This window comes from Muntiacus reevesi, chromosome 3, assembly GCF_963930625.1.
Source record: "Muntiacus reevesi chromosome 3, mMunRee1.1, whole genome shotgun sequence".
Classification (NCBI taxonomy): domain Eukaryota; kingdom Metazoa; phylum Chordata; class Mammalia; order Artiodactyla; family Cervidae; genus Muntiacus; species Muntiacus reevesi.
In genome coordinates this window covers 96,937,832-96,963,633 of record NC_089251.1, presented here as the reverse complement: position 1 = coordinate 96,963,633, position 25,802 = coordinate 96,937,832, and the positions used below count along the sequence as shown (strand labels likewise).

General features: G+C 45.2%; 2 protein-coding genes across 7 annotated transcripts in view; one reads left to right on the top strand and one right to left on the bottom strand.

The window, feature by feature from the left end:
• The window catches only part of EIF5B (eukaryotic translation initiation factor 5B), a 72,653-nt gene extending 58,934 nt beyond the window's left edge, over positions 1-13,719 (top strand). For both annotated transcript variants that reach the window (XM_065929729.1, XM_065929728.1), the window contains exons 15-24: positions 7,104-7,235; positions 7,655-7,837; positions 7,986-8,147; positions 8,655-8,786; positions 10,201-10,332; positions 10,438-10,514; positions 10,631-10,795; positions 11,559-11,697; positions 12,822-12,983; positions 13,254-13,719. In XM_065929729.1, the coding sequence (XP_065785801.1) occupies positions 7,104-7,235; positions 7,655-7,837; positions 7,986-8,147; positions 8,655-8,786; positions 10,201-10,332; positions 10,438-10,514; positions 10,631-10,795; positions 11,559-11,697; positions 12,822-12,983; positions 13,254-13,361 (1,392 nt within the window). In that variant the 3' untranslated portion in view covers positions 13,362-13,719. The remainder of the gene's footprint in view (positions 1-7,103; positions 7,236-7,654; positions 7,838-7,985; positions 8,148-8,654; positions 8,787-10,200; positions 10,333-10,437; positions 10,515-10,630; positions 10,796-11,558; positions 11,698-12,821; positions 12,984-13,253) is intronic.
• A 1,023-nt stretch (positions 13,720-14,742) lies between these two features.
• Positions 14,743-25,802, bottom strand: part of REV1 (REV1 DNA directed polymerase) — an 88,362-nt gene continuing 77,302 nt past the window's right edge. For 3 of the 5 annotated variants that reach the window (XM_065929724.1, XM_065929726.1, XM_065929725.1), the window contains exons 13-23: positions 25,311-25,531; positions 24,876-25,048; positions 20,248-20,350; positions 19,379-19,544; positions 19,064-19,260; positions 17,784-18,017; positions 17,162-17,282; positions 16,249-16,469; positions 15,987-16,143; positions 15,620-15,722; positions 14,883-15,291 (exon numbers count right to left, since the gene is read on the bottom strand). In XM_065929724.1, coding sequence (XP_065785796.1) covers positions 15,180-15,291; positions 15,620-15,722; positions 15,987-16,143; positions 16,249-16,469; positions 17,162-17,282; positions 17,784-18,017; positions 19,064-19,260; positions 19,379-19,544; positions 20,248-20,350; positions 24,876-25,048; positions 25,311-25,531 — 1,808 coding nt within the window. In that variant the 3' untranslated portion in view covers positions 14,883-15,179. The other 2 variants (XR_010662380.1, XM_065929727.1) reach the window with 2 other exon arrangements.

The following is a 25,802-nucleotide window of genomic DNA, read 5'->3' as shown; positions in this document are numbered from 1 at the left end:
ATTTTCCCAAAGAAATGGTACCAATTTACATTTTTTAGCCAACAGTTAGGAAGAGTTTGTTTCTACACATTCTTGCCAACACTTAACCCCTGCCTGCTGCCACTCTGATAAATGTGTAGTGCCAAAGTGTACCGTTTCTGTTTGCATTTCCATGATGACTAATGGCATCAAACATCTTTTTGTATACTTATTTGATTTCTCAAGTATCTATTCAAAATCCTTTGCTCATTTTTTATTAGATTGTCATCTTGCTCAGTTTTAAGAGTTCTTTTTATCGTTGATAGAAGTCGAAGTCCTTTGTCAGTTGTGTGTGTTGCAGATATATTCTTAGAGTCAGACTTAAGAGTTTTTTTTTTAATGATGTTTTTTGAAGAGAAGAAATTTGTAGCTTTAGCAAAATTGACTTATGAGAAATTTTTTTATATTTGTTGTTTGTATTCTATACAGTAACCTTTTCCCATCCCAAGTTCATGAAAATTTTTTTCCAGTGTTGCTAGATACTTAGCATTTAGATCTGTGATTTTAATTTTGCATGGTATAAAGTAGAAATCAAAGTTCACTTTTTTCAAAATGTATATCCACCTCAAAATCCCCTTGTGAGGTTATTCTTCCCCCATTGAATTACTTTGCAGTCTTTGTTAAAAATGACCAGGTACATGTTTGTTCTTAGTATTTCTCTTCTCTTCCACTGACCTCTATGTCCCTCCTTACGCCACTGCTTCTCTGTCTTGATTGTAGTTTCATAGTGATGTCATGAAAGCAGATGGTGGTTAAGTTCTTCAACTTCTTATTTCTCAGATTTGTTTTGGTTATTTCAGGGTCCTTGAATTTCCATATAAAGTTTAGAATCAGCTTGTTATTTTCTGCAAAAAACCTTCTGGGATTTTTATTGGGATTGTATTTGTAGGTAAATTCTGGGAGAATGGACATTTTAGCAAAGTTGAATCTTCCAGTCAGTGAACACGGTGTCTGTCTCTCCAGTTACTTTCTCTCGACCGTATGCTATAGTTTTTTATTGCCCGTGTGTTGGTCATATTTTACTAGATTTTCCCTAATATTTCATGCTTTTGGTGTTACTGTAAATAGCTGTTTGGATTTCTGATAATCAGTTTTAAATAAAAGTACAGTTGATTTTTATATATTGACCTTTATCCTTTGACCTTTTAAATTCAGTAGGTTAGGCCTAGGGGCTTCTTTTGTAGTTCATGTGGAATTTTCTGTAGCTTGCCAAAAAGTTCATTCAGGTTTTCCACATTTGGGGAAGTCAATACATGATTATGTAATCTGCTGATGGAAACTTTTATACTTTTTCCCTTATCTGTATCCTTTATAAATTTTTTCCTTCTGTATTGCACTAACTGGATCTTCTAGAATATTGCTGAATAAAAGTGATGACAGACATCCTTGTTTCTGCTCCATCTTAGGGGAAAGTTTTCCGTTTTTTACCATGAGGTAAAAAGGACATTCCCTTCTATTCCTAGGTTACTTAGTATTGGTTTTTGTTTGTCTTGAGATGGTTGTTGATTTTTGTCAGATGCCCATTCTGTCTCTTGATATGCTCATGTGGCTTTTCTCCTTTGTTCGGTAACAGAATTCCTGTTGATGTGGGGATTGGGGGACTTGACTTACTTCTTGTTATTAAAACTTTATTATTTTTAGAGCACTTTTAGATTCATAGCAAAATTGAGGGGAAAGTACCCCTGTCTTCACACATGCAAAGCCTTCCCCATCATTGACATCCTGCACGGAAGAGATACCTTTGTTACAACTGATGAGCCTCCACTGACCATCATTATCACTCAAAATTCATGGTTCACTCTTGGTGGTGTTATACTCTTTGGGTTTGGACAGAGCTGGAGGAGACTGACCACTAAGCCTTCTTCACAGACCCAGCCTCACTAGGTGACCTTTGGAAACTGAATTCTAAGTTCATCACTTTTTTAGAAGAGAGATAAAGATTCTCATTAAGCTCTGATCAGTACCAGTTGTAAGATGGAGTTGTTTTGTATCTTTTCTAAGTCATAAATCCTGTTAAATAGTAACAAGAATTTAGTGAGTGCCTGCTGCATACTCAACCCTTACCATATATTCCAACCACTGTGTTAATTTTGGAGAAAGACTGTTTTGTGGGTTGCTTAGTTCAGTTTGAACTTAAAATAGTTTCCATGTCTTTTACTGTATAATGTGCACACCTGATAGACCATTTCCTTCCACTTCATTTTGTTAATTTTTTTCCTTCTAAGAGTTTAACTGTGTTTAATCCAATTTCCTTAATTTATTAAGGTCATTCGAATGTTGCTTTGTTCAAATGCAGGCAGGCCTCCCTTAGGAGTTTTCTCCCAGACCATACAAGCCCGTGCTTTTGACTTCTCACCAGAACGTGGTTTGGCCATTGGTGGGCAAATCTGAATTAAGCAAGAACAGTGACTCTGGTCTTGTTGTGTCCTGGAAATCTCTATTTGCTCCTTACTCCTAGAACTTTGCTAGAAAAACTGACAGTCTTAACAGGACCTCAGCCTGCTCTTCTGCTGTAGGCACCACCTTAGTCAACTGACTGTGTTTTGTTGTTTTGTTGTTTCTGGAGAAGCAGCATCCTGAGAGCTCGGAGTTAGCAGAGTGGGACAGTGGTTAAGAGCTTGGCGTCCAGGGTTTGAATCCTGGGTTCTTATCCTGGCTTTACCACTTCAGACTTAGAAAAATGGCCTTAATTAGCCTCTTTTTGCCTGCAGAATAGAGCATTATTGAATTTTTGTAAGAATTAGAGGTGATAAAATATGTCAGGTCTTAAGACTAGTATTTGCTCAGAGTAAGGTTCAAAATAGGTTAATTTTTATCAAGTGGAAAAACTGTGACATAAGTATTTTTATTCTTTCTATAAATTTGCTTTTTCCTTATTTTTAAAGTGTTAGTCGTTCAGTTGTGTCTGACCTTTTCAACACCATGGACTATAGCCCGCCAGGCTCCTCTGTCCATGGAATTTCCCAGGCAAGAATACTAGAGTGGGTTGCCATTCCCTTCTCCAGGGGATCTTTCCAACCCAGGGATCAAACTCCAGGTTTCTGTATTGCAGGAGGTTTCTTCATTGGGCCACCAGGGAGGATTGAGGTAAAATTTATATACAGTGTAAAATTGAGTTTTGATCAGTGTATTCATAGATACTTATCTGTTTTTGTTTAGTCACTAAGTTGTGTCCAACTCTTTGCAACCCCATGGACTGTAGCCTGTCAGGCTCCTCTGTCCATGGGATTCTCCAGGCCAGAATACTGGAGTGGGTGCCCATTCCCTTCTCCAGGCATCTTCCCAGCTCAGGGATTGAACCCAGGTCTCTTGCATTGGCATGTGAGTTCTTTACCCCTGAGCCACCAGGGAAGCCCACATCTTTGTTAAATAGCCCAAATTAAGACATAAAACTTTCCATCACCTCAAAAGTACTAGCGTGCTCCACTCTAGTCTAATTCCCAGCCCCTTATAGCAATCACTGTTCCAAATTCTATGTCCATTGATTAGTTTTGCCTGTTCTTCAATTTCATGTAAGTCAAACTTGACAAAATACAGTCTTTTGTGTCTGGCTTTTTACATTTAACATTATGGTTCTGTGAATTCATCCATGTTTTTTGAGGGTGTGAGAAGCTTATTGCTATTTTTAAAATAAGTCTTAATTTTTTAGAACAGTTTTAAGTTCATAGCAAAACTGAGGGGAAAGTAGAGATTTTTGATACACTCCCTGCCTCCACACATGCATAGCTTTTCCCATAGTTGTTCCCATGATCAACATACCCCACCTAAGTGCTACCTTTGTGGCAACTGATGAACCTACGCTGACACACTCAAGAGTTCATAGTTTACCTTAAAATTTACTCCTGTTATGGTGCGTGCTCTGGGTTTGCACAGGTGTGTCATGTATCCCCCAATATAGAATCATACATTGTTTTCACTGCCCTAGATATCCTCTGTGCTCCACCTGTTTGTCCCTCTGCCTCCCACCCCTTGTCAACCACTGATCTTACTGTCTTCCTAGTTTTGCCTTTTCCAGAGTAGTCATATGGTTGGAATACTATAGTATGTATGTAGTCTTTTCAGATTATCTTCTTTCCGTTAGTAATGTGTTAAAAGTTTCTTCCAAGTCCTTTTTCCATGACTTGATATAGTTCTTTTCTTTTTAGCACTGAATGATATCCCATTGTCTAGATGACCCATAGTTTATTTATCCATTTACCCGCTGAAGGACATCTCAGTTTTGATAATTAGGAATAAAGCTGCTGTAGCCATTTTGTGCACGCATAAGTTTTCAACTCCTGGGTAAATAACAGTGGAGCGTGATGGCGAGGCTGTTTGGTCAGAGGGTTTAGTTTTTGTAGGAAGCTGCCTAACTGTCTTCCAGAGTATCTGTCGCATGTTGCATCTCCGCCAGCAGTGGAGGAGAGTTCCCATCCTCCTCATCCTCACCAGCCTTTGGTGTTGTGTTTTGAAATTTGGCCATTCTAATGGCTGTGTGCTGGTGCTTAGTCGTGCCCAGGTCTTTGTGACCCCATGGATTGTAGCCCACTAGGTTCCTCTGTCCATGGGATTCTCCAGGCAAGAATACAGGAGTGGGTTGCCGTGCCCTCCTCCAGGGGATCTTCCCAACCCAGGGATCAAACCGGGTTCTCCTGCACTGCAGGCAAATCTTTACAGCTGAGACACCAGGGAAGCCCTATAGGTGTGTAGTAATATCTTGTTTCAGTTCCTATTTCACTGGTGACATAAGATGACATCTCTTCATGTACCTGTTTGCCATCTGTGTATCTTTTTTGGTGAAGTGTTTGTTAAGCATTGGATTCTTTGTTTACTTACTGTTGAATTTTAAAAGTTATTTGTATATTTTAGATATTATTCCTTCATCCACATGTTATTTTGCCAATATTCTCTTCTAGTCTGTGTTTTGTTATCTCACTCTCTTGACTCTGTTTCACAGAACAAAAGTTTTTAATTAAGTCTAGATGATCAGTTCTGTTTTTCATGGATCATGCCTCTGGTGTTGTATCTAGTCATCACCATGACCAAGGTCATCTGGGTTTTCTCCTGTTTAAAGAGTTTTAGAGTTCGGTGTTCTACATTTAGATGATCCCTTCTGAGCTAACGTTTTTGTGAAGGGTGTGTGTCTTCAGTGTTTTGCCTGTGGACATCCAGTTGGTCCAGCACCATTTGTTCTTAACCATTGCCTTTTTAAAACATTAAACCAACTTTTTCATTACTGGAACAACACCCATTTGGTCATAGTATATTTTTAATGTTTTGCTGGATTTGATTTGCTAACTTTTTTATGTGGGAAAATTTTTGTGTCTGTCTGTGAGTGATTTTGATGTACAGTTTCCTTTTAGTATCTTTTGTCTAGTTTTCAGAATAATGACCTTATAAGATGAGAAGTATTTCCTCCTCTGTTTTCTGAAAGGCTTTGTATAGAAATATTATTCTTTAGGTATTTGATAGCATTCATTAGTAAAGCCACATCAGCATGGAGTTTAAGTAAGCTGAGTTTATTTTTTTACTTTCCTTTTGTTAGTATAGAAATCTGTGTCTTTCAGAGAACCAGCTTTTGGTTTTATTGATATTCTGTACTGTTTGTCTGTTTTGTATTTCATTGATTTCAGGGGTAATTTTTATCATTTTTTTTTCTTTCTGCTTATATTTGTATTCATTGTTCTTTTTCTGGCTTCTTAAAATGGAAGCTTTCAGATATTTTTTTCTTTTCTAAGACAAGCCTTTAAAGATATGCTTATTAGCACTGTTAAAAACATTGCTTAGATGTACTGTGTTTTTATTATCACAGGTAAAAATATTTTACAAATAGTTTTGTTGATACAGAATTCTAGGTTAAAAAATTTTTTTTGCCCTTCATCATCATCACTTTCTGGCTTTTATCTCTACTCATTCTTTGTTCTGCAGTGTGTAATGTGGGATTTTTTGGATTGCTTTTAAAAAGGCTTTTTAAGAATTTTGTCAGTGAGATTATGTAATAGTTTTCTTTATATTTATCCTTCATCAGTTTGATTTCCTTAGAAAGTTCTTGGTCATTATTTGTGCAGTTATTTTTCTGCTCTCTTCTCTTATTCTTTAAGTGTTTGATAGAATTCTAGAGCTTTTCTAGACCCTGAGTTACTTCTGTTAATATTGTTTTATAGAAGTCACTGAAGTTTTCTTTTTCTCCATGATTTTTTTCTGTGTGCCTCAGTTGGGGTAGTTTTTATTTGCTTTATCTTATTTGCTGGTCTTTGGCATTGTGTCACCTGCTTCAGTTCAATCAGGGATTTTTTTTTTTTTTTTCTTTATAGTTCGGATTTTATATATGTATATATACACTTTTTAGCTCTACGGGTTTCCTTTAAAGTCATTGAGTATATTTATAATAACTGTTTTAAGGCCCTTGGATGCTAGTTGGGGGGCTTCCCTGGTGGCTCAGAGGTGATGCTAATTATATTTCATCGTTGTCATTTCTGGGTCTGTTTCTACTGATTTTCCTTCTTGTTAGCATTCAGATTGGTCTGCTACTTTGTATTATCACCCTAGACTGAGCCAACATATGATATTTTTTTTTTTATTGTTAAATAATCTTCCTCTTTATACCCATTTATCACTCTTGAAAAGTGAGAGAACATAGATTATTTAATTAAACAGATTTAACCCTAATTTGAGCAATAAAACAGGTAATGATGGGGTGTTCTCTGAGGTAGGAAATAATTATTGTCTATTTTCCATGTTTTTCATATGTCATTTTCCTGGTGATGTACTTGGCTGTAATTAATCCTTTTTTCTGTCAGCTACTTAACCATTTTGGAATTCCAGCATATGTTAATGTTTCTAAACTATTTTGGAATAAATGGCAGCCTCTCATGAACTGGCTGGAAGCCAGTGGGCAGTGTGGTACTTGTTTCTCATTAAGAGGGGGTGCAGCTAAGCACATGATGGGGACTTTGGTTCCATGAAATGTCCGAGTGGCACACTCTTCCACATGTGTGTGATATACATTTGGATTTCCTGGAGCTTTTACATTAACCTTAGTTATTAACTTGCTGAGCTTTGTGAGTGCTTTAGAAATGCTTCTTACATAAAAAAAATGTTTCTAGATCGATAGGTTGTATGACTGGAAAAAGAGCCCTGACTCTGATGTGGCTGCTACTCTGAAGAAGCAGAAGAAGAACACCAGAGATGAATTCGAGGAGCGGGCCAAGGCGATCATTGTGGAGTTTGCACAGCAGGTCAGAAAACTTCCCTTCTTTACAAGAGAGCACATCATAGGAGATTATTTCTTCTTTTGCCATGTCTTTATAATCAAGCCAGTACTTTGATTGATACTGGTTCTGTTTCCCTATGAATGGCATTTAGCATTTTTCATTCTTTCTCTTCTCCAGTCTCCTTTTAAATTCTTTATTTCAAAGACCTCTCTTTGCAGTCTGAATTTTTGACATTTAAATAAATGTTAAAAACCAAGCTGATTGGAAAGAAGCTGCTTTTCTGTACGATGATTAATACCTCCAGGGTTCATGTGATCCAGGTGTTGGTGAGGAGTTTTCAGAACAAAGAGCCATTGTTCATCCAGCTTCCAGCTAGTGGTTTCTGTTCTGGAGACCTTCCTCCCCAGCTTGACCTGTACCAGTGACTTTGCTTTTATGTCTAGGGGCTGAATGCAGCTTTGTTTTATGAGAATAAGGATCCCCGCACTTTTGTGTCCTTGGTACCTACCTCTGCACATACTGGAGATGGCATGGGAAGTCTGATCTGCCTTCTTGTCGAGTTGACTCAGACCATGTTGAGTAAGAGACTTGCCCAGTGTGAGGAGCTGAGAGCCCAGGTGATGGAGGTAATGCTAGCTATTCAGTTTAATCCACTCCGCCGTCGCCCCCGCCCCCAGCCAGCAGGGGTTTTCAGGTGGGGCCGTGGACTGCTCTCGATTTAATCAGTGTGGTTCATTGTAGCCTGTGTTTCACCCCATTTACAACGTCTCTTAGGTTAAGGCTCTCCCGGGAATGGGCACAACTATTGATGTAATACTGATCAACGGGCGTCTGAAGGAAGGAGACACGATTATTGTTCCCGGAGTAGAAGGGCCTATCGTCACACAGATCCGAGGCCTCCTGTTACCTCCCCCCATGAAGGAGTTAAGAGTGAAGGTGAGTCAGGGTGGTGAGCATCAGCACACAGGACTTGCACAGAGTTCTGCTGGGGTTGTTCCTCCCTTTGAGAGCCACCTACTTTAATAGACACACGTGCCCCTCACTGGTTAAATTCCAGGTGTCTTCATACAGAAAGGACCTTCTATTAGAGATTTGAGAAAGTTCTTACTTAACAGCAGAGTTCCTCATAAAAATCACAAGTATGTTGTTTTGGTTCCACATAGCTATCTAGTTACTAGCATTAACTAGATAAGTAATTAGCAGTAAGTATTGTGGCATTTTCTGCTGTGACTTGTTTGTTTACTCATTCTGTGGTATCTTTGGAATCAACATTACTTAGCTTTAATGTTGACTTTGTCAGTCTTTGATTTGTATTTATTTCTTTTTGCATGTACTTTAGCAAACTCTTCCTGTCCCAAAGTCATGACAGTATCATCTATCATCCTTGTCCCCTGCTAGCCACCTTTCATGTAAATGTAGTAACAACTGTTTTGATCTCTGTAGAACCAATATGAGAAGCATAAAGAGGTAGAAGCAGCTCAGGGGGTAAAGATTCTTGGAAAGGACCTGGAAAAAACACTGGCTGGTTTACCCCTCCTCGTGGCTTATAAAGAAGATGAAATCCCAGTTCTTAAAGTAAGTTCATTTATTTCTTCCTCCAGTGATGTTTTGTGTTGTATATTGTGTGAGGAGGACACATGCTGGGAATGAAGAATAAAATAGGCACCTTTGTCTTTGTGGAGACTTTGGGCCTCTTAACAAATGGTTGATGGTTTAGAATTGCTTCCGTTCGTATAATCACAAATTGGCATAAATGATCATTTATATACATTAAAGTTAGAACATTTTATTTAGGAAATGAACCAGGGACTTTCCTGGTGGTCCAGTGGTGAAGACTTTGCTGCAGGTTCAATCCCTGGTCGGGGGACTAAGGTCCCACATGCCTCATGGCCAAAAAACCAAACATAAACCAGAAACGGTGTTGTAAGAAATTCAGTACAGATTTTAAAAATGGTCCACATCCCCCCCCCCCCCCCCCAAAAAAAAAAGAACCAGAAACTGGAAGTTCTCCATTCGTGTTTATTTTTTTTTAAGATACTCAGTTATATAGACTGGGCTTCCCTGGTGGCTCAGATGGTAAAGAATCTGCCTGCACTGCAGGAGACCTGGTTTCAGTCCCTGGGTTGGGAAGATCCCCTGGAGAAGGGAATGACAACCCACTCGACTATTCTGGCCTAGAGAATTCCATCGACAGAGGAGCCTGGCAGGCTACAGTCTGTGGGGTCGCAAAGACACGACCGAGCCACTTTGACTCAGTCATAGAGACAGAACTAACGGATCTCTTATTGGGTTCTAGAGGTCCTTTTAAGGTCTGTCTGCCAGGTGGTGCACCTGAGCCCAGCGGAGCTTCACAGAAGCAAATGCTGAGACATGACTGTTCTCTCGTGAAGAGAAAACACCCCTCTTGCCCGCACAGGGCTCCCGTGTGCTGGGGCCGCTGTCCTTGAGGCAGCACCCAGGCACTGTGCTCAGGGAGTCGGCCACTTCAGGGCCAGTGAGGACAGGGCGTCCCTCTCGCCAGTCTCCGGGAGGCCATGGACGGGGCTTGCGTGACAACGACAGGGTGGTTTTACTGACCTCTGGTCAGAATCTCTTCACCTTCTAAGGAACAGTGATGAAATAAAGGACTGTTGAGATGAGGGGGTTTGACCATCAAACCCGCTGGGCTTAGGACTCCTGTACCACATTACATCAGTACTTTTATCTTCTAGAAGATTATTATGTCATTCCTTTCATCCATCTGCTTTATATCTACTCTGCCAGGGTGGTGCAGAGGTTTCACACGTCCCAACATTAGTCAGCCTAACAGCCCAGGTCTGCACCCATGTCTCTTCTTCCCTTCCCGCACAAGTTTACCATGCCTTGCCTGCATTCAGCCTTGGGTTCGTATTTTCAGATGAACACTTAATCAAAAAGAGAAACAGTTTAATTCTAGGCTGCTGAGATAGTGGTGTATTTATAACCTTGTCAAATGTCGTTTCTTCTCAAGGATGAGCTGATCCACGAGTTAAAGCAGACACTGAATGCTATCAAGTTAGAAGAGAAAGGCGTCTACGTCCAGGCCTCGACCCTGGGATCTCTGGAAGCTCTCCTTGAATTTCTGAAGACATCAGAAGTACCCGTAAGTCATGGGGCTGACTCCCCAGGACTCAGTGGGAGGCGCTGTCTGGGGGGGGCTGTCCCATCACCTGACAGGCATCTGAACTGGGAAACTCCCTTTTTACAGTATGCAGGGATCAACATTGGGCCTGTCCACAAAAAAGATGTCATGAAGGCTTCAGTGATGCTGGAACATGACCCTCAGTAAGTCACTTCTCCCCTGTGCTGAAGGCTTGCATGCTGCCTGTTTGATTGAGTAGGACTGTTAAGACACGGTCTGTATTTCATCAAATAATCCTTGATGTGTTTTAACCTTGCAGGTATGCAGTGATTTTGGCCTTCGATGTGAGAATTGAACGGGATGCACAAGAAATGGCTGACAGTTTAGGAGTTAGAATTTTTAGTGCAGAAATTATTTATCATTTATTTGATGCCTTTACAAAATACAGACAAGACTACAAGAAACAGAAACAGGAAGAATTTAAGTAAGTTGGTAATTGTACCTACTTTGGATCTGTGCTAACACAGCTGATGACGTGACTCTACAGTACCAGACAGCTATGTGTGGGCAACAGAAGCATGGCACTTGATCTCCTGGAGGCTGCGTCCTGCGGAGATGTGTTACCACAGATCAGGCCCACCTGAGACGCACAGTGTGTGAACCCACGCTCTCTTTCACGTTTCTGTTTAGTGTTTGGTTTTCCAGTCGGCAGCCCTAAGTTGCATTAATGGCCTGGGGATGCCTCTTGCTGGGGGTCCTCATCTGGGGTCGCGTGGACCAGCGTGAGTGGGGAATTAGAAAGTGAAGGAGCCCCACTCCTCCAGCAGAGCTCCAAGGGCAACCCTGGCAGGTCCCTTCTCTTGGAGCTCAGGGCTAAGATGAGCAGAGAACACGGGAGAAGCTGGGAGAAGCAGGGTGAAGCAAGGAAGGGCCTCAGGCGAACTGAGGTTGACAGTGTGGCTGGGGAGGGGGCGGCGGGGTGAGAACAGCCCTGGCCATCAGGATGAGTGCTGGGGTGGAGGCACCGCTGACCTCGGGGAGAGCGGCGGGAAGCACGTGCAGAGAAGCGGGCAGCCCCCATAGTCCAGGCGGGATGTGGGTGGGGCTGGCCAGCAGGGCCTGAGTGGGGCCAGCCTACCTGTTGCCCTCCCCTGAGGGGGAGACGTCTCATAGTCACCTGTGCTTGCTTTTTCATGCATCTTGAGTGATTCTGTAAGCTTAAAAATGCTTGCGTTTTATTCTTGTAGGCACATAGCAGTATTCCCCTGCAAGATAAAGATCCTCCCTCAGTTTATCTTCAATTCTCGGGATCCGATAGTGATGGGCGTGACTGTGGAAGCAGGGCAAGTGAAGCAGGGAACACCCATGTGCGTGCCCAGCAAAAATGTAAGTTCTGGGTGTACTTAGAAAAGTCTTCTCTTAAAGCAGTTCTGGTAGTTCAGGAGTGACGACAGAAAGCCCAGCAGAGCCTGTCCCTCTCTGCGTTATTCCTCAGTGCCAGTTCCTTATCAGTGTCTATTCTCAGCTCCTGGTGTCAGTGCTTGAAGTAATGAAAGGTGCAGAATTATCAACCTTGATACTTCTGAGTCTGGGGGAAAATTCAGACTAGACTAATGAACACTCATTCATCTTTCCTCTGGATTAGCGTCATACCTAAGGAAAAGTAACATTGAGTAAAACCCTGTAATTCACAGTTCTCATTCACACTTCACCAATAGTGCCCAAAATGTCTTCGGTCATGTTGTTTGCTGATCTGGCCCAGGGCTCCGTCCAGATGTGCGGGGTCTGGTTATTAGCGCTTCGATCTCAATCAGGAACAGCCCATCATCCTTTTTGAAGAGTCCAGACCAGCATTTTCACAGAGGGCTCCTCAGCCTGGATTTGTCTGGTGGTTCCCATGTGACTGGGTGCAGGTTACAGTGAGTGGGAAGGTCTCTCAGCATCTCCATCGGGGACAGGTTTGCCCCACTTAGCACTCACTGTCCTCCCCTGGGCAGTGGTTATGCCTTCTCCCCACCCTGGACTTTGCTTCAGGCATCTTGTACACAAGGGTTTGTCTCCCTTGGTACCCGTTATCTGGTGTTTGGTCCTCGTGTGCTTGCCCGTGGCACTTGGAGCCTTCTCCCCCTTGCTGGTGCACTAAGGTGCCCCAGGAGGCCTGGCTCCCGAGTGGGTGGGGGCCCTGCCGTCCTCTGCACACCGTGACTCAGCTGCTCCTCGGGGTCATCGCTCCTCCACCGTCTCAGTGGGCTGAGCTGGACACTTCCTGGCAGCAGGGGCCCCTGGTGTGGCTTTAGCCAGACTAGACGCCGTTTTCACTCGTGTTTTCCCGGGTAGGGATCCAGGCAGCAGAGTGGTGCTGTGGCTGCCCTCACTGTGGCTGAGGGCAGCTGGCTCAGCGCTCACCCCAGGCTTGTTTCTGTCCCCCCTCCTCCGGCAGCTGTCTCGCAGAGGGCAGGGTAGACGCAGCTCAGTGCCTCCGCTCACACCGCAGTTTCTGTTCTTTACAGTTTGTTGACATTGGAATAGTAACAAGTATTGAAGTAAACCATAAACAAGTGGATGTTGCGAAAAAAGGACAAGAAGTCTGTGTCAAAATAGAACCCATCCCTGGTGAATCTCCCAAAATGTACGGACGCCATTTTGAAGCTACAGACATTCTCGTCAGTAAGGTAAGCTGCTCACTCGGCAGTTAAGGGAGGGGGCTGTCAGCTCTTCTGATGACTTGACTTGGAAGCGGAGGGCGGATGTTTAGAACCTGAAGGGACTGGATTCTTCATTAAGGCTTGGCCTGGCGTCCAGCCGCCTCAGAGCACCTGCTCGAACATCTAGATTGGGCCCCCTCTGCCTTGGTTAAGTTCCGCCTGAGCTTTCTTGGTGACGACAGCAACTGGCACTCTTTGGGACGTGGTTTTGTTTACTGTCTGCCTCGGGCCTTGCAGATCAGCCGGCAGTCCATCGACGCCCTCAAAGACTGGTTCAGAGACGAGATGCAGAAGAGTGACTGGCAGCTTATTGTGGAGCTGAAGAAAGTGTTTGAGATCATCTAAGTTTTCCACCTGGGGCAGGAATTGGAGTCAGCGTAATATTATGTGGTAATATCACCAAGAAAAACAAGGAATGGACCTGTCGGAACACTGATTGACCTTAAGTATAGAAGGAAAAAACTAGGTGTATAAAATGTTTTCCATGAGAAACCAAGAAACTACACTGGTTTGACAGTGGTCGATACACGTCCCCACAGCTCCGACGTGCCTGTTCACTCGCCCACGCCCTCCCCAGCCCCTCTCTACTGGCTGCTGTTTTAAAGTCTGCCCTTCCTTCCCCAAATTTGGATTTTTATTACAGATCTAAAGCTCTTTCAATTTTATACTGATTAAATCAGTACTGCAGTATTTGATTAACCAAGCTTCTGCAGATTTTGTGATTCTTGGGACTTTTTTGAGGTAAGAAACACGTCTTTATTTATGCATATCCTTCCCAGTGATTCTTCTCCCAGCGTTCTTCTGCCATATGCCCTTAGAAATTTTTTAAAATAGAAAATTAGGCTTTCTTGGTATTTCTTTATCTGCTTTGTGTGAAACCATGGTGTCAAGCATCGCCGGCTGCCCTTTACTGCTTGTGTGGTCACGAGAGTCCACAGTTCTCAGCACCGTCCGCAATTCCAAGAAAGAACCCAGAGGCTGCCCGCAAGCGCTGCTGGGCTCCCTTCCTGTCAGCATAGTTGCTCTCCCAAGTCTCCTCCTGGCAGAGCACGTTCTCTCAAGGACAGGAACTGTCTGATTAACTGTTAACATGAGGGGTTTTATACATCAGTCTGGGTCTGTTTTGTCCTAGCAGGTTCTATCATGCATACATTTTCTGATGAGACAATCAGTAGGGTGTTGATTAAAACTGTCTGGACTTTGTAACAACTTAGAAATACTGAGACATAACAGTTTCTTCATATTAGTAATTTGGTGGTAGCTAGTCCCCTAAGGTTTTCCTGAAGAATATGGGAAGTGGGTCCCTGAGATAAGCAGTCTGTTAGCGTCAGACTAGTACCTGACTGCCTTCTATAGCACAGTGTTGAATGAAGTCAGTGTGGGTGTTGGATAGCAGGTGTTCCCAAGTATTCACTGGCATAGAATTATAAACTATATTTTTAAAGTATTATATAGCATAGACGAATACTTTTATATTATTGAAGTTTCTCAAGGGCCAGTAGAGGCAAAGACAAAAAAAACCTCTAAACCATCTGGGGGACGTAGTTTTCCCAGGAAAAACTTAGGTCTTCATTGTGTGTGTGTTCTAATTCAGAATATGTAAATTCCTCCACTTGGAAGAAGTAAAGGAGATTTTCTTAACATGGTCCTGTGTTGGTGCTTTGGGTTAGGAGGGAGTGAGTGAGTGCACGCTTTCTTTACCCTTGCTTGGTTGGCACAAGTAGAACGCCAGTCAGAGCTCTCGGGGATTTCAGAGCTTAGCACGGAGCCTGTAACCGTCCGGCTGGCTGGGAGGGTTTTCAGCCTCTTTAAGTAGAATAGTTCAGGATTTGCTTCCTAAAGGAGTCACAAAAAGGAGCCTGTACAAAATATACATACAGTTCTTTATTAAACAACTGTAAACACTTCACTGTAAAAATCCATAAAACTTTATAAACAAACATTTTGTAAATAGAATCTATGCTACAGTAAAAGAACACAATTATTTACATGCAATACTGACAAATTTGGCACTTACTGAAAAGAAATGTACAAAAACACTTGGCTTAAAAAGAAATTTAAAATTATAAAACTCAGAGCATTACTATCATGCACTTTGCAAATACCTCACGAGCACTCAGGGCACAGCTAGTGGAGAGCGCCAGGCTCCCTGGTCACCCATCTTCACGTGACTTTTAATGTGCTTCCGTACGTCTGCTGTAAAACCACCTGAACATTGTCGAGAATAAAGTCAAATGCCATATTCCAAACCGACTCCACCGACTGCTGCATCAGCCTACAGGCAGGAGAGGAGAGGATAGCGTATACACATGTGAAGGTTAAGGGCTTTAACGGCTTCAGTGGAAACACTCAAAAAGGTACTTTCATGGTTTGACTTATATGTGAGAGGTGGAATCTCGTTTTGACCCCTTTTACTCCTCAGTCACTATTGGCTGGTGTTCAAAATGAACTTACCGCTCTCACACAGTACCTCCGAGGAGCACAGTTAACCTAAACCTACGTGATGCCCAGAAGGAATGCCGCCTGCTTGCGCCCCCCTGCCACCCTCCCCCGCCCCACGAGCCGTGGTGACAGACATGTTGGTAAAATCCTGAGTAGTTTACCTTTTCATGTATTTTATAACGAGGTCCAATTTTTCCAAATCCTTTTCCTCTATTAGATCAGTGCAGTATTTCACAACTTGCAGAATGTCTTCCTCCATCGGATCTAGAGCGGGGAGAGCGCGTGTGAGGACCAGCTTGTCCTTCTGAAGGGGAAGGCCGCACTCAGTGGGGACGGTGGGGAGACCTCACCCCGGGGGGCTGTGGTGAGCGAGGCTGCAGAGCCAACGCCACAGTGCAGAAGACGGGGAGGTGGGTGTCAGAGGCTGGCTTATCAGACCTCGAGAACGAGTCCCTCCCTCTAGCTGAGTTCGTGCTCTGCTCGCCTGCGAGGCTGACACAGCTCAGGACCAGCACCAGCGCCACCAACCTGAGATGGTGGTGATCCACTCTCTGAGCAAGGTCTTCACGTCGCTGAACTCCACAGCTCCAGCCAGGTTGGGCGCGGGGGGCCTGACACTTGTGGACACGTCAGGCTGCAACCCAGAAAGGCCAGCAACACCTGAAGTGGAAGCAGAGAGTTCTCCCTGTTAAGAAAACAAATGATAACAAGTGCTGGGTTTACATAACATCCGGTACAGGAGGAGCTGATGAAGGAAGGGGTCAAGGTTTAAAAAGTGCAGAGCAGTTACCGGAGGTTTCTCTGACGTGGAAGCTTCCTGTTTCAGAAATCCGTCACTCAGCTTCCGGGAACTTGTGCAGGCCCCTGGCTGCGTCTTCGCCGGGCTGTTAACCAGCGTGCTTTTCAGAGGGCTCTGAATCTTTCTTTGGGGGCTGAGGGGACTTTTTTTCTTGTTTCTTTTCTTGTCTTTTGCCGCTGCTGGTTTTAGCTGCAGTAAAGGGTTCTTTGGCACTAGAGGAAGATGGATGTAAGACCCTCAACAAACATGCCAGAGCGGGGAGCGCCGCAGGTTCCTTTCTGCACGCGCAGCCCTGCACACAGGCGTGGGCCCAGCCTGAGGGCGGCCGCTGACAAGGGCCCCAGCTCCTAGGGTTTGCTCAGCCCGTTGCTTGTGGCCTCTGCTTATCTGTCTGGGGGGCTCACAGGAGTCATGAAAACAGGTGAACTACTTGCAACATTCTGTTTTCATTTTAACAACTTCTTACTGAAATGACTTCTGACCAGATACTTAATGCCTTTTGTTACTGGCCAGAGGTATTTCAGTGTTCACTTACATAACAAATCAATCACTGCAAAAATCCCCAGGTCAGTGAGGTGTTAAATGTGGTGTTTGTGATGCATGTTCAGAAAACCTTCAGATTCTGTGCCTTAAAGCTACATCCTTAAAAGGAGCAGTCTCAAAGGATAACAGATAATTCAGAAGATTTCTGGGTGGTATCTTGTTCAGATGTAAGAAGTTCCAGGTACGAATCTGCCTGGGACTCTGCGGCCTCCCCCGGACCACGTGCTAGTCCCTAGTCCTGTCTGAGGTGAGGAGCATGAACAGCACTGACCGATTGCCCCAGGCCCTCACACCCGCCAACCCACCCACACGCTCACTTCTCCCAGCCTCACTGCTGGCCCGGGAAGCCTGCACAGCTCACCGGGGGCGCCGGCCGGCTGCTGGGGAGGGGCGTGCTCGCCCTGACGCTGCCTTTGGTCGTAGGCTGCTTTCAGCTCCTTCTGAAGCTCCACAGGAAGAGCTGCGAACACCTCTGGATCCACCTGGCAGAAAAGAGAAGGTTCAGTCAGACCTGGGCTGGCCATAGGCAGCTGGTTTATGATCTGTATGAATTCTTAATAGGTCCTCACTATCAAAGCTCATTAAATTCTCACAAAGTTTTAGGCTGAGAATAAGGAATACAACTTTGAATATGGATTGATGAACAAAAACAACCAGGGCAAGAAGCATTAGTAGAAAAAGGGGAGCAAAGTGCAAGGAAACAGGTGTGTGTAATGCTCCTGAAACCTCAAACCCTGACTGCTGTCGTCCCTGGTGCTGAGGGGGCCCAGGAGCAGCAGAGTGTTCTTTCTTTGGGGGGAGCTCTGGGCACCCCCACCCCAGAGCCCCCCTCCTCTCCGCCCTGGTGTCCTGGCTGCTCTGTCAGCATCTGTCCCGCAGGTGACGTGGAGGCCGGCCGCCCTCCTCCCAAGGGGGCCGGGCTCTGCCTGGGAGGGGCGGAGGAGAGGAGAAGTGCTTGGGGCTGGACGGCCACAGACACTCACCTGGGAAAACGCCGGAAGGGCTATTAAATTAATCCCCGCGTCGGTGCTAGGGTCCTGAGGTGCCGGTATCTGTAGCAGCACAGTCCCCACGGGTTGCGGCAGGATCCCTGTGCTGCAGCCGTTGACGGGCTCTCTCCTCCGCTCGCCCGGCGGCTCCGCCTGCTGCACCGCACACGCCTGCTCCACCTGCTCCCGGAGGTCGGGCGGGAGAGCCTCCAGGACGGAGCGATCGAGCTGTGAGAGCAGACATGCTCAAGAGACCACATCTCCTCTGGACACGGGGCAGCAAACGCGAGGTACAGGTGCCCGGCCAGCAAGGCCACCCCTAGACAGACCAACTTCTGGAATGTCTGGGATTTCGGCCATTGACGCCCGGCTCGTCCGACGTGGACTCTGGAGATGACCAGCGTGGGCCCCTGGCTGGTTCCCAGGGTCAGCTCTGCCCCACCTCTTCGCCGGACATCCTGCTCAGGGGCGGTCCCTAGACCTTGCCCTGGAAGCAGCCAGAGCCCAAGGCACATAGGCATTTCTGGGATGGGTCAGGAGTCAGAGGTTTGACTTTCAGACAGGAGACTGCCTGCCTCACATCTATTTGAGAGCAGCAACCTAGAAAAAAAAGGATTCTAGAAGCTTAACTCGGCTCCAGCCTAAACACCAGAACCCCTGCCCATCCGTGACATCCTCACAGGAACATGACTGCAGACACTGGGCAGGCCAGGCTGCCGTGCTGGGAGCCACTCCTCGGGGAACTCACCAGGAACCCAAGCCCTCCCCCGGCCAGGTCACACCCCCTTTCCCTGGCCTCACAGCCCCCACTACTCAGGGGAACAGAGAAAAGGGATTTCGCCAACAGAGCTTCCAAACAGCAAACAGACCAATAGCATACCCTGCTTACAGCCCACATCAGCTGAGTGAATAGCCTGTGTGAGGAAAATCATTCACCCTACAGAGCGAGCTGCTTGCCAGGGCTGCGAGAAAAACCTCTGACATAAGGCCTCTGGAGCAAAGCTGTCTGCTGACCAGGGTGAGTCACCACGACTACGTCCCGTGGCTGCTGACGGCGACAGCTCAGGAACTGGCTTTCATCCGTGCTGCATGACCTGCAAGAGCGGCAGGTCTCCACGGAAGCACTCTTGCCTCTCGGCTGTTTCCCAATGGAATGAGCAACTGAATCCTCCCCGACAGGTAGCCCTTTCTTGGCTGTTATTGGTAAAGAAAACTCGCATTCCTGCTGTAAAGCTACTCGGGCTGACCTCACGTCGACAACCCTGAGCACCCACCTGGGAAGGTGACGGGACCTCGATGCTCAGGTTGAGTCTTGACTTGAAGCTGACGGGAGAATGCAGCCCATTCCACTTGCTGGCACACTCGGCTTTGCTGGTACTGACAGGCGCGGCGCCCGACGTCAGAGGCAGAGACGGCACAGTGCAAGATCGAGAGGCAGGTGGCACTTCCAGATCCACAGCAGCCAGAAATACTGGAAATACAGGAGAGGTCATAAAATAGCTTCTTCACACACAGAAGGCCCCATTACTCACGTAACTCAGCGGCAGGCTGCTGTTGAGCGTCGGGTAGAGCCCGCCGGCAGCACTGACCTCGTGCGGGCTCCTCTTCGGGGGGCTGCCTCGCCCGCTGGGCCTGCAGGAGCTCCAGGACCGAGGGGGCCCCGCCTGAACCGCGGCAGGGCTGGGCTGCTGGGCGGCTGAGGCACGCGGGAGGGTTTGGATCCGTTGGAACCAACTGATTGACATGAATCCCAACCTGGAACCAGAATGAAACATCAGGTTTCTAGGAAGAAAGGTTAAGTGAAAAGTATTCAAACAGCCTTTCATATCATTTATTCCAAAACCACTTCTGCAGTAGCTGGTGAGCAGTTAAGAGTTCAACAAAATTTAACTAGGGGGCAGTCTCCTTGCAGCCCTACTTCATCTATCATTTTTGGGGGGGCGGGGAGTGGGTGCACTGCAGGGAAGTGCAGGTAAGCAGCCCCGCCCCGGGGAGCACTCATTCAGTTACCCCAGTGCTCAGGGGTGTGTGTGTCGGGGGGACTCTCAGCACCACTACGGACATTTCAGTCCTTCCACAAAGCCCACACGTGTGTGCACACACAACCTACAAAGGTTAACCTTTAAGAAAATTGAGGTTTTTACATCTAGATGCCCTCTCACCATCTGTTCCAAAGCTATCTTCACCTGCCTGGGGTAAAGTCTCCCTGCTAGGTCATCAGACCTCAGAGCAAATTTCTGACAAAAAAGGACCTCAGAGGTCAGAACATTTGCAGCCTCACAGTCCCCCCAGCCCTGCCCATTGCAGGGACCAGAGCAGCGGTCCCTGACTGTTTAACAGAAAAACACTTCGAAAATTCAAGACCATGTGTGGGTGAAACCCTACACCGCACCACGAGCACCCTCAGATGAACCCTCAAGTAAGAAAAACGTTTCAGTCTAGGGTTTTACCTACTCACCCCTCGCATATCAGATATGTTGAGTTTCATCGCATGAAACATGTTCAGCGTGGCCGTGCCAATTAGTTTCGCACTGTCTGTTGCCTGGTCAAGAGTTACGGTCCTGCAAGTGACAGAATCAACTCTTTTGAAGAACAAAAGCTACATTCCGTATGTGTTCCCTAGTACGTAAGTGGTACAGAACTGTTTTAAAAGATTAAAGTTGTAAAGAAAGTTATCAGAAGCTTTAAGTAAATGGGATCCTTAAAAAGGAAGGTGTGTCTTCCTTTGGTGAAGCCAATAATGTGAAATCCATTATGCTGGCAACAAGGGGGAAAGAAAAATCAAGAACACTGGGACTTTCAGAGACCTGGTCAACTAAAAATACGCGGAGAAAAACGTCTCAGAGAAACTGTATTTTAATGTATATTTAATATCAGCATATGGTGCTGCTTCTAAACTGAGTCTAAGTACAACAATATAGACTGCAACAGAGCTTTTAGGTCGCAAGACTATCTATGCTGACTTACGGTTACTACTCACGAGAGAAAGATGACTCCTGGATTCTCCTGACTGTTTTCAACATGTGAACATGCCCAACATAACTGTCCTATTCTCCCAGAGGTTCTCCTAAGTGGACACAGAATGTGTGGACAGCTCTGATAAAGGAAGTGTGGTGGCTCCCTGTCTAAAGCTCAGACTAGATTATATTCTTACATCTAAAGACTCCTCAAGGAGGACCAGAGAATGTGCCAGCATTGGTGGTGGTGGTTTAGTTGCTAAGTCGTGTGACTCTTGCAACCCCACAGCCTGCCTGGCTCCACTGTCCATGGGATTCTCCAGGCAAGAGTTGCCATTTCCTTCTCCAGGGGATCTTCCCAACAAGGGATCGAACCCAGGTCTCCTGCATTGCAGGCAGATTCTTTACCAAGTAAGCTATGAGGGAACTGTGCCAGCATTATTAGGTGCCAAAAACTACATTTATTCTTGATTTTTTCCATACCATGAATACATCATGTTCTTATTTAGGAAAAGTCCCTATTTCTTTAAGGAAACACATTTGCAAAAAATTTCTACTGATTACCTAATGGTAATCTTAAATGTATTTCACACAAATCAACAGAGAATAACTTAAAAGCAAAATTTGCAGGGGACCATGGTGGTTTAAACATGTTTATTTTCTTTCCAAAACAACACTAAAACGGACTTGAAATTCCTTCCGAATGGTATAACTCTTGAATACTGAAAGCAAATCAGTAAGTGGTAAGTTACCAAATGCCTGTTAAATGTGTAAAGCAAGGCACCCACTTTGAGAGAAGCCAGTTTACAGTACAGAACCTCAGATGGCTCAGCAGTCAGAGGTATGTGTGCGGGGGTGCCTCCTTCCCTGACAGCTTCCCAGAGATGGGGATGGTGACACAGAAGCTACAGACTGGGGCACAGCGAGGAGGAGCAAGGCCCCTCTGCAGCACAGGATGCCCCCCGAACCCCTCCTGAGCACCCAGAACACCAGCTGCATGGCCCACCTTCTCGCCCACCCAGGGCTGCACAGCTCCCAGGAAGGATGGCAGATACCGCCCCGCCTGGCGAGTGACCGAAGACACGGTCCTCCATCGGCTCTCCCTGATTGCGTGTCCTACTGAGAGTCCAGAGGCTCCCATGTTTCAGCAGTTCACTTACAGACAGCCAACAGCTATCAGGTAAATGCCTGAAGAAAATCTCTACTATGAAAGATAGCAACCGAAACTGGAATAAAAGGAACTTAAGAAACAGACTGATACTGGGACTAGAAGAATCTTCAGGAGGTGAGAGAAAGTCTCTCTGTGAAGAGATACTGTAAATACTTAAGGTCCAAAGAATAAATTTAAAAACTCAAAATGTTAGTAGAAATGAAAAATTTAGTTAGTAGAGATGAAATGTTAAAATCCACTGACAAAGTACAGGGCACAAAGACAAATGAAGACCACTAAAGGACCCCTGTGATAACGAGGCAATCGGGGCAACCGCACCCCGAGAAGACGGTGGCAACAGAGCCTCTCTGTGTCTGAGGGAGGACAGCTGCTGGTCATGTCTATTCTTCCGGTCAGCAGACCGCCGAGTAGGAGCAGAGATGGGTGTGACCCGTGAATTCTTGCTCAAGCTCTGAGCAGACCAGGGGCCCAGGGAAACGGATCCACACAGAAAAAGGACATCTCACAACTCCCAACTATTCAGCAACTCTTAAAACTAATCCCAACTGGAGTAGCAGGCTGGGCTGCCCCGAGAGACAGGCCGCTAAGAAAAGACGTCAAAACCAGTAACGGACCTGCTGATGTGCTGAAACAGAGTCACACTGGAAGGGAGTTTGGGGGTACACTCAGCGGTAAATTCACAAAACAGCAAAGCCAGATGCTCAATAACTCGAAGAGAAACCATCAAAAGGAAAGAGAATGTTAGCCTAGTGGACAGTGTGGAGTATGTACAGTATACGCACGTCCTAACAGTGGAACACTGGATGGACTGAACAAAGCCCACCAACTCTAGCAGGGGCAAAAGAAATACACGTGCAAACAGCAAGAGGCGACGGAAGAAAGCGATCCGCCCTCTCCTACTGCACAGCCAGCTGACATTTTGGAAAACTATGGATGTGAGCATCAGAAGAAACCACGAAAGAACAACGGCGCTCAGAATCAGGGAGAAGAAAGGGGCAAGGGGGTCGAAGCTGTTATTTGACCTTTTCAATTAATCACTTTTAAAAATACATATACAATTCAAAATAAAAACATATACACAAAAGAACCCCAAGAAGGAAAACTTCTTTTTCCAAAAGGAAAACTGTTATGAGAAAAATTTCCCTAAGTGGTAATGAAGTCACAGATCTCAATCTCCACGCGGCTCTCTGGCTTACGAAACTTTTGTCATCGCATTGACAGTGTCCTAACACGTCTGTGAGTCACGAGACTGCAGGGGGTCTGAGGCCACAAAATGATCACTAAATTTAGCAGGTACACAAGACTCCAAACTGCAACACTTGTGGGAGCTTGCACTCTGCCATCTCTCACATAGCCTCTATTTTACACAGCCTTTCAGATAAAAATAATTTTTTGTTACCACAAATCAAGTAAAAACAGGCCACAGGCTGGATGTGGGCCTCAGAAAGTAGTTTATCATCCCCTAAGTTAGAGGAAATACAGGATCAGTATTATAATATTTCAGAAGCTCTTACCTAAAGATTCTCTTAGGCAGTTATATTAGGCTCCCAAAATGTTAGGCTGAAATTAATGGCTTACAATTGATCAACATCTTGTATTTATAAAATGACACTACTTTCAATTTAAAAAGTGTAATTATCATGCATTATCATGTCTTACACAAAGGTGAGGGCCAAGTGAAGCCCCCTGGCCTGCGTGTCCTACTAAGAGTCCAGAGGCGCCCGCGTTTCAGCAGTTCACGTACAAACAGTCAACAGCTATCAGGTAAATGCTTGAAGAAAATCACGTCTTACCCAAAGGTAAAGGTGAAATGAGCACTTTATTGTCAGCAACGCAGGCAGCTGTTGAACTGTCCTGTGTTTACTAAACCAGGGTCTTGTCAGAGATAGACACCTAGATACCCGTGGAAGAAACGGTCCGGTCTCCAAGAGTCACTTCAGAATAGCCGGGGACGGGAGGGCTGGTGCAGGAGCCCAGCAGTGACCATGGAGCTCAGGGGGTGGGGTGTGGGTTCAGGACGCTGTTCTCTACTTACACATGCATACATTTTTCAAAATAAAACTTTTCAATAGGACAAAAATGAACAAATACCAGTTACAGCAATCAGGTAAGTGTACATCAAAAACGCTGAATGAATATTATTGTTGAACTGGAGGGTGGGCTTTGAGTATAGTTAAAAATCCCAATTTTTTAGTGTTGTGTTGGTAACTAGATTTTTTGGACTATCTGGATTTTCCAAAAAGGCTTAAATGAAGGCAGATTTTCTTACTGAGCTTAGACAGACTCAGCCCCTAGGTACACCAAAATACAGTCCTAAGAAACTGTAAGGTATTTAAAATTGAGTAGAGAGCAAGAAGAAACTACTACAGTGTATTTTAATTTACCCATCAGTCAACCAAAGCTTCACAACACAATGTCCTGTATAGTGTAAGTGGCACACAAAATCAGGCGTTTTCACACTGGCCGCAGATCTTACATCAGTCTTGTATTAGTGGCCCTCACATTAAAAAAAAATAGGGTTTTAAAATGCTTTCTACCAATTTCCAGAGACTATCATGATTAATCTTTTCACAAAAATGAAATCACACCTCCCTAAATGAAGTCAAGTCCTCACTGCAATCATTTTCTGAATGACTGATGCTTCCCCATGGGACCTTCCCACCAAGCCCACAAGCATCCCCCTTCCTGTCCCTGCACCAAAGCCCACGGCCTGCAGACCCCACGGACAAGACAGCCTGCCCCGTCGGGACACGCCGACAGGCTGGGGCGACCTGGCCCTGCAGGGCCGCTCCACGGAAGGGCCCGAGGCCTGGCTCTGCACATCACCCAGGAGCGTCAGTGTCTGCAGCTCTCTGGGCACACTTTTCCTTGGGTTTTTTTTTCTTCCCATTTTCCATTCACTACAATGACCTGTAATGAAATATCGCTATCTAATGTCCTTTTTATTAATAAGCTTACCTGGTGGTGATGTCACAAATGCCATGGCCTCCGTATTTGGCCGTCTCTACAGGGGCCCCCGGCTTCCGTACCATGATTTTGAGAGTCAGGCGTTTGCCCTTCATGCCCACAGCTTCAAGGCGCCGCTGAATTTCTTCTGAAAGATTCAGAAGAAAAGCTTCTGCTTCTTTTGGCTACAGAAAGACAAACATAAAAAATACCCATGTTATTTTCCTCCACGCCTAACGGTTCTTCTCAAGTATATTAACCTTCAGTATTTAATATGTGATTTACTGCACTGTCTGCTCTATTTAAGAACACATGTTCTGCCAGCTCTGGGAACAGCAAGGGTTTTAAGGCTTCATTTCAAGTATCAAGAGTCATGGTCTAGCTGGAGAGACAGGACTATGTGCAAATACGAAAAACAGAAGCTAAAACCTGTGAGGAGATCAGTACCTGGGAAAACCTTATTCCATAGTTGATCTCAGCTGAAACAGATTTTCTTTCCTTTTCAGTGCGAACTGGTCTGTCGTCCAAACCTCGGCAGAACCTATAAAGCATCTGACCAGTTTTGGGACCAAATTCTTTCTGGAGTTTGGCCATGGTCATATACTGCAAGTCTCCACACGTCCTAATCCCCAAAGACATCAGCTTGGATTCCATTGAACGTCCAACTCCTAGGAAAGGGACAGTTCCTTAATTCTGCATGTAAACTGTTAAAAACAACTCAGCGACACAAAATAACTGCTAATGCACAACAACTAGTTTAAAATAATCTTCCTTATAGTTGTGAAGTGACATAACTGAAGCATCTCATAGATTAAGAATATTTTTTAGTGCAAATCGTACTAGGAAAGTTACTTCTGGACACTGCTTCTCAATTTGGACTCCCCCTACAGGTGCGCCAGAACTTCTCAAACGGGTATTAGTAAAGTTTTCCAAAAAATG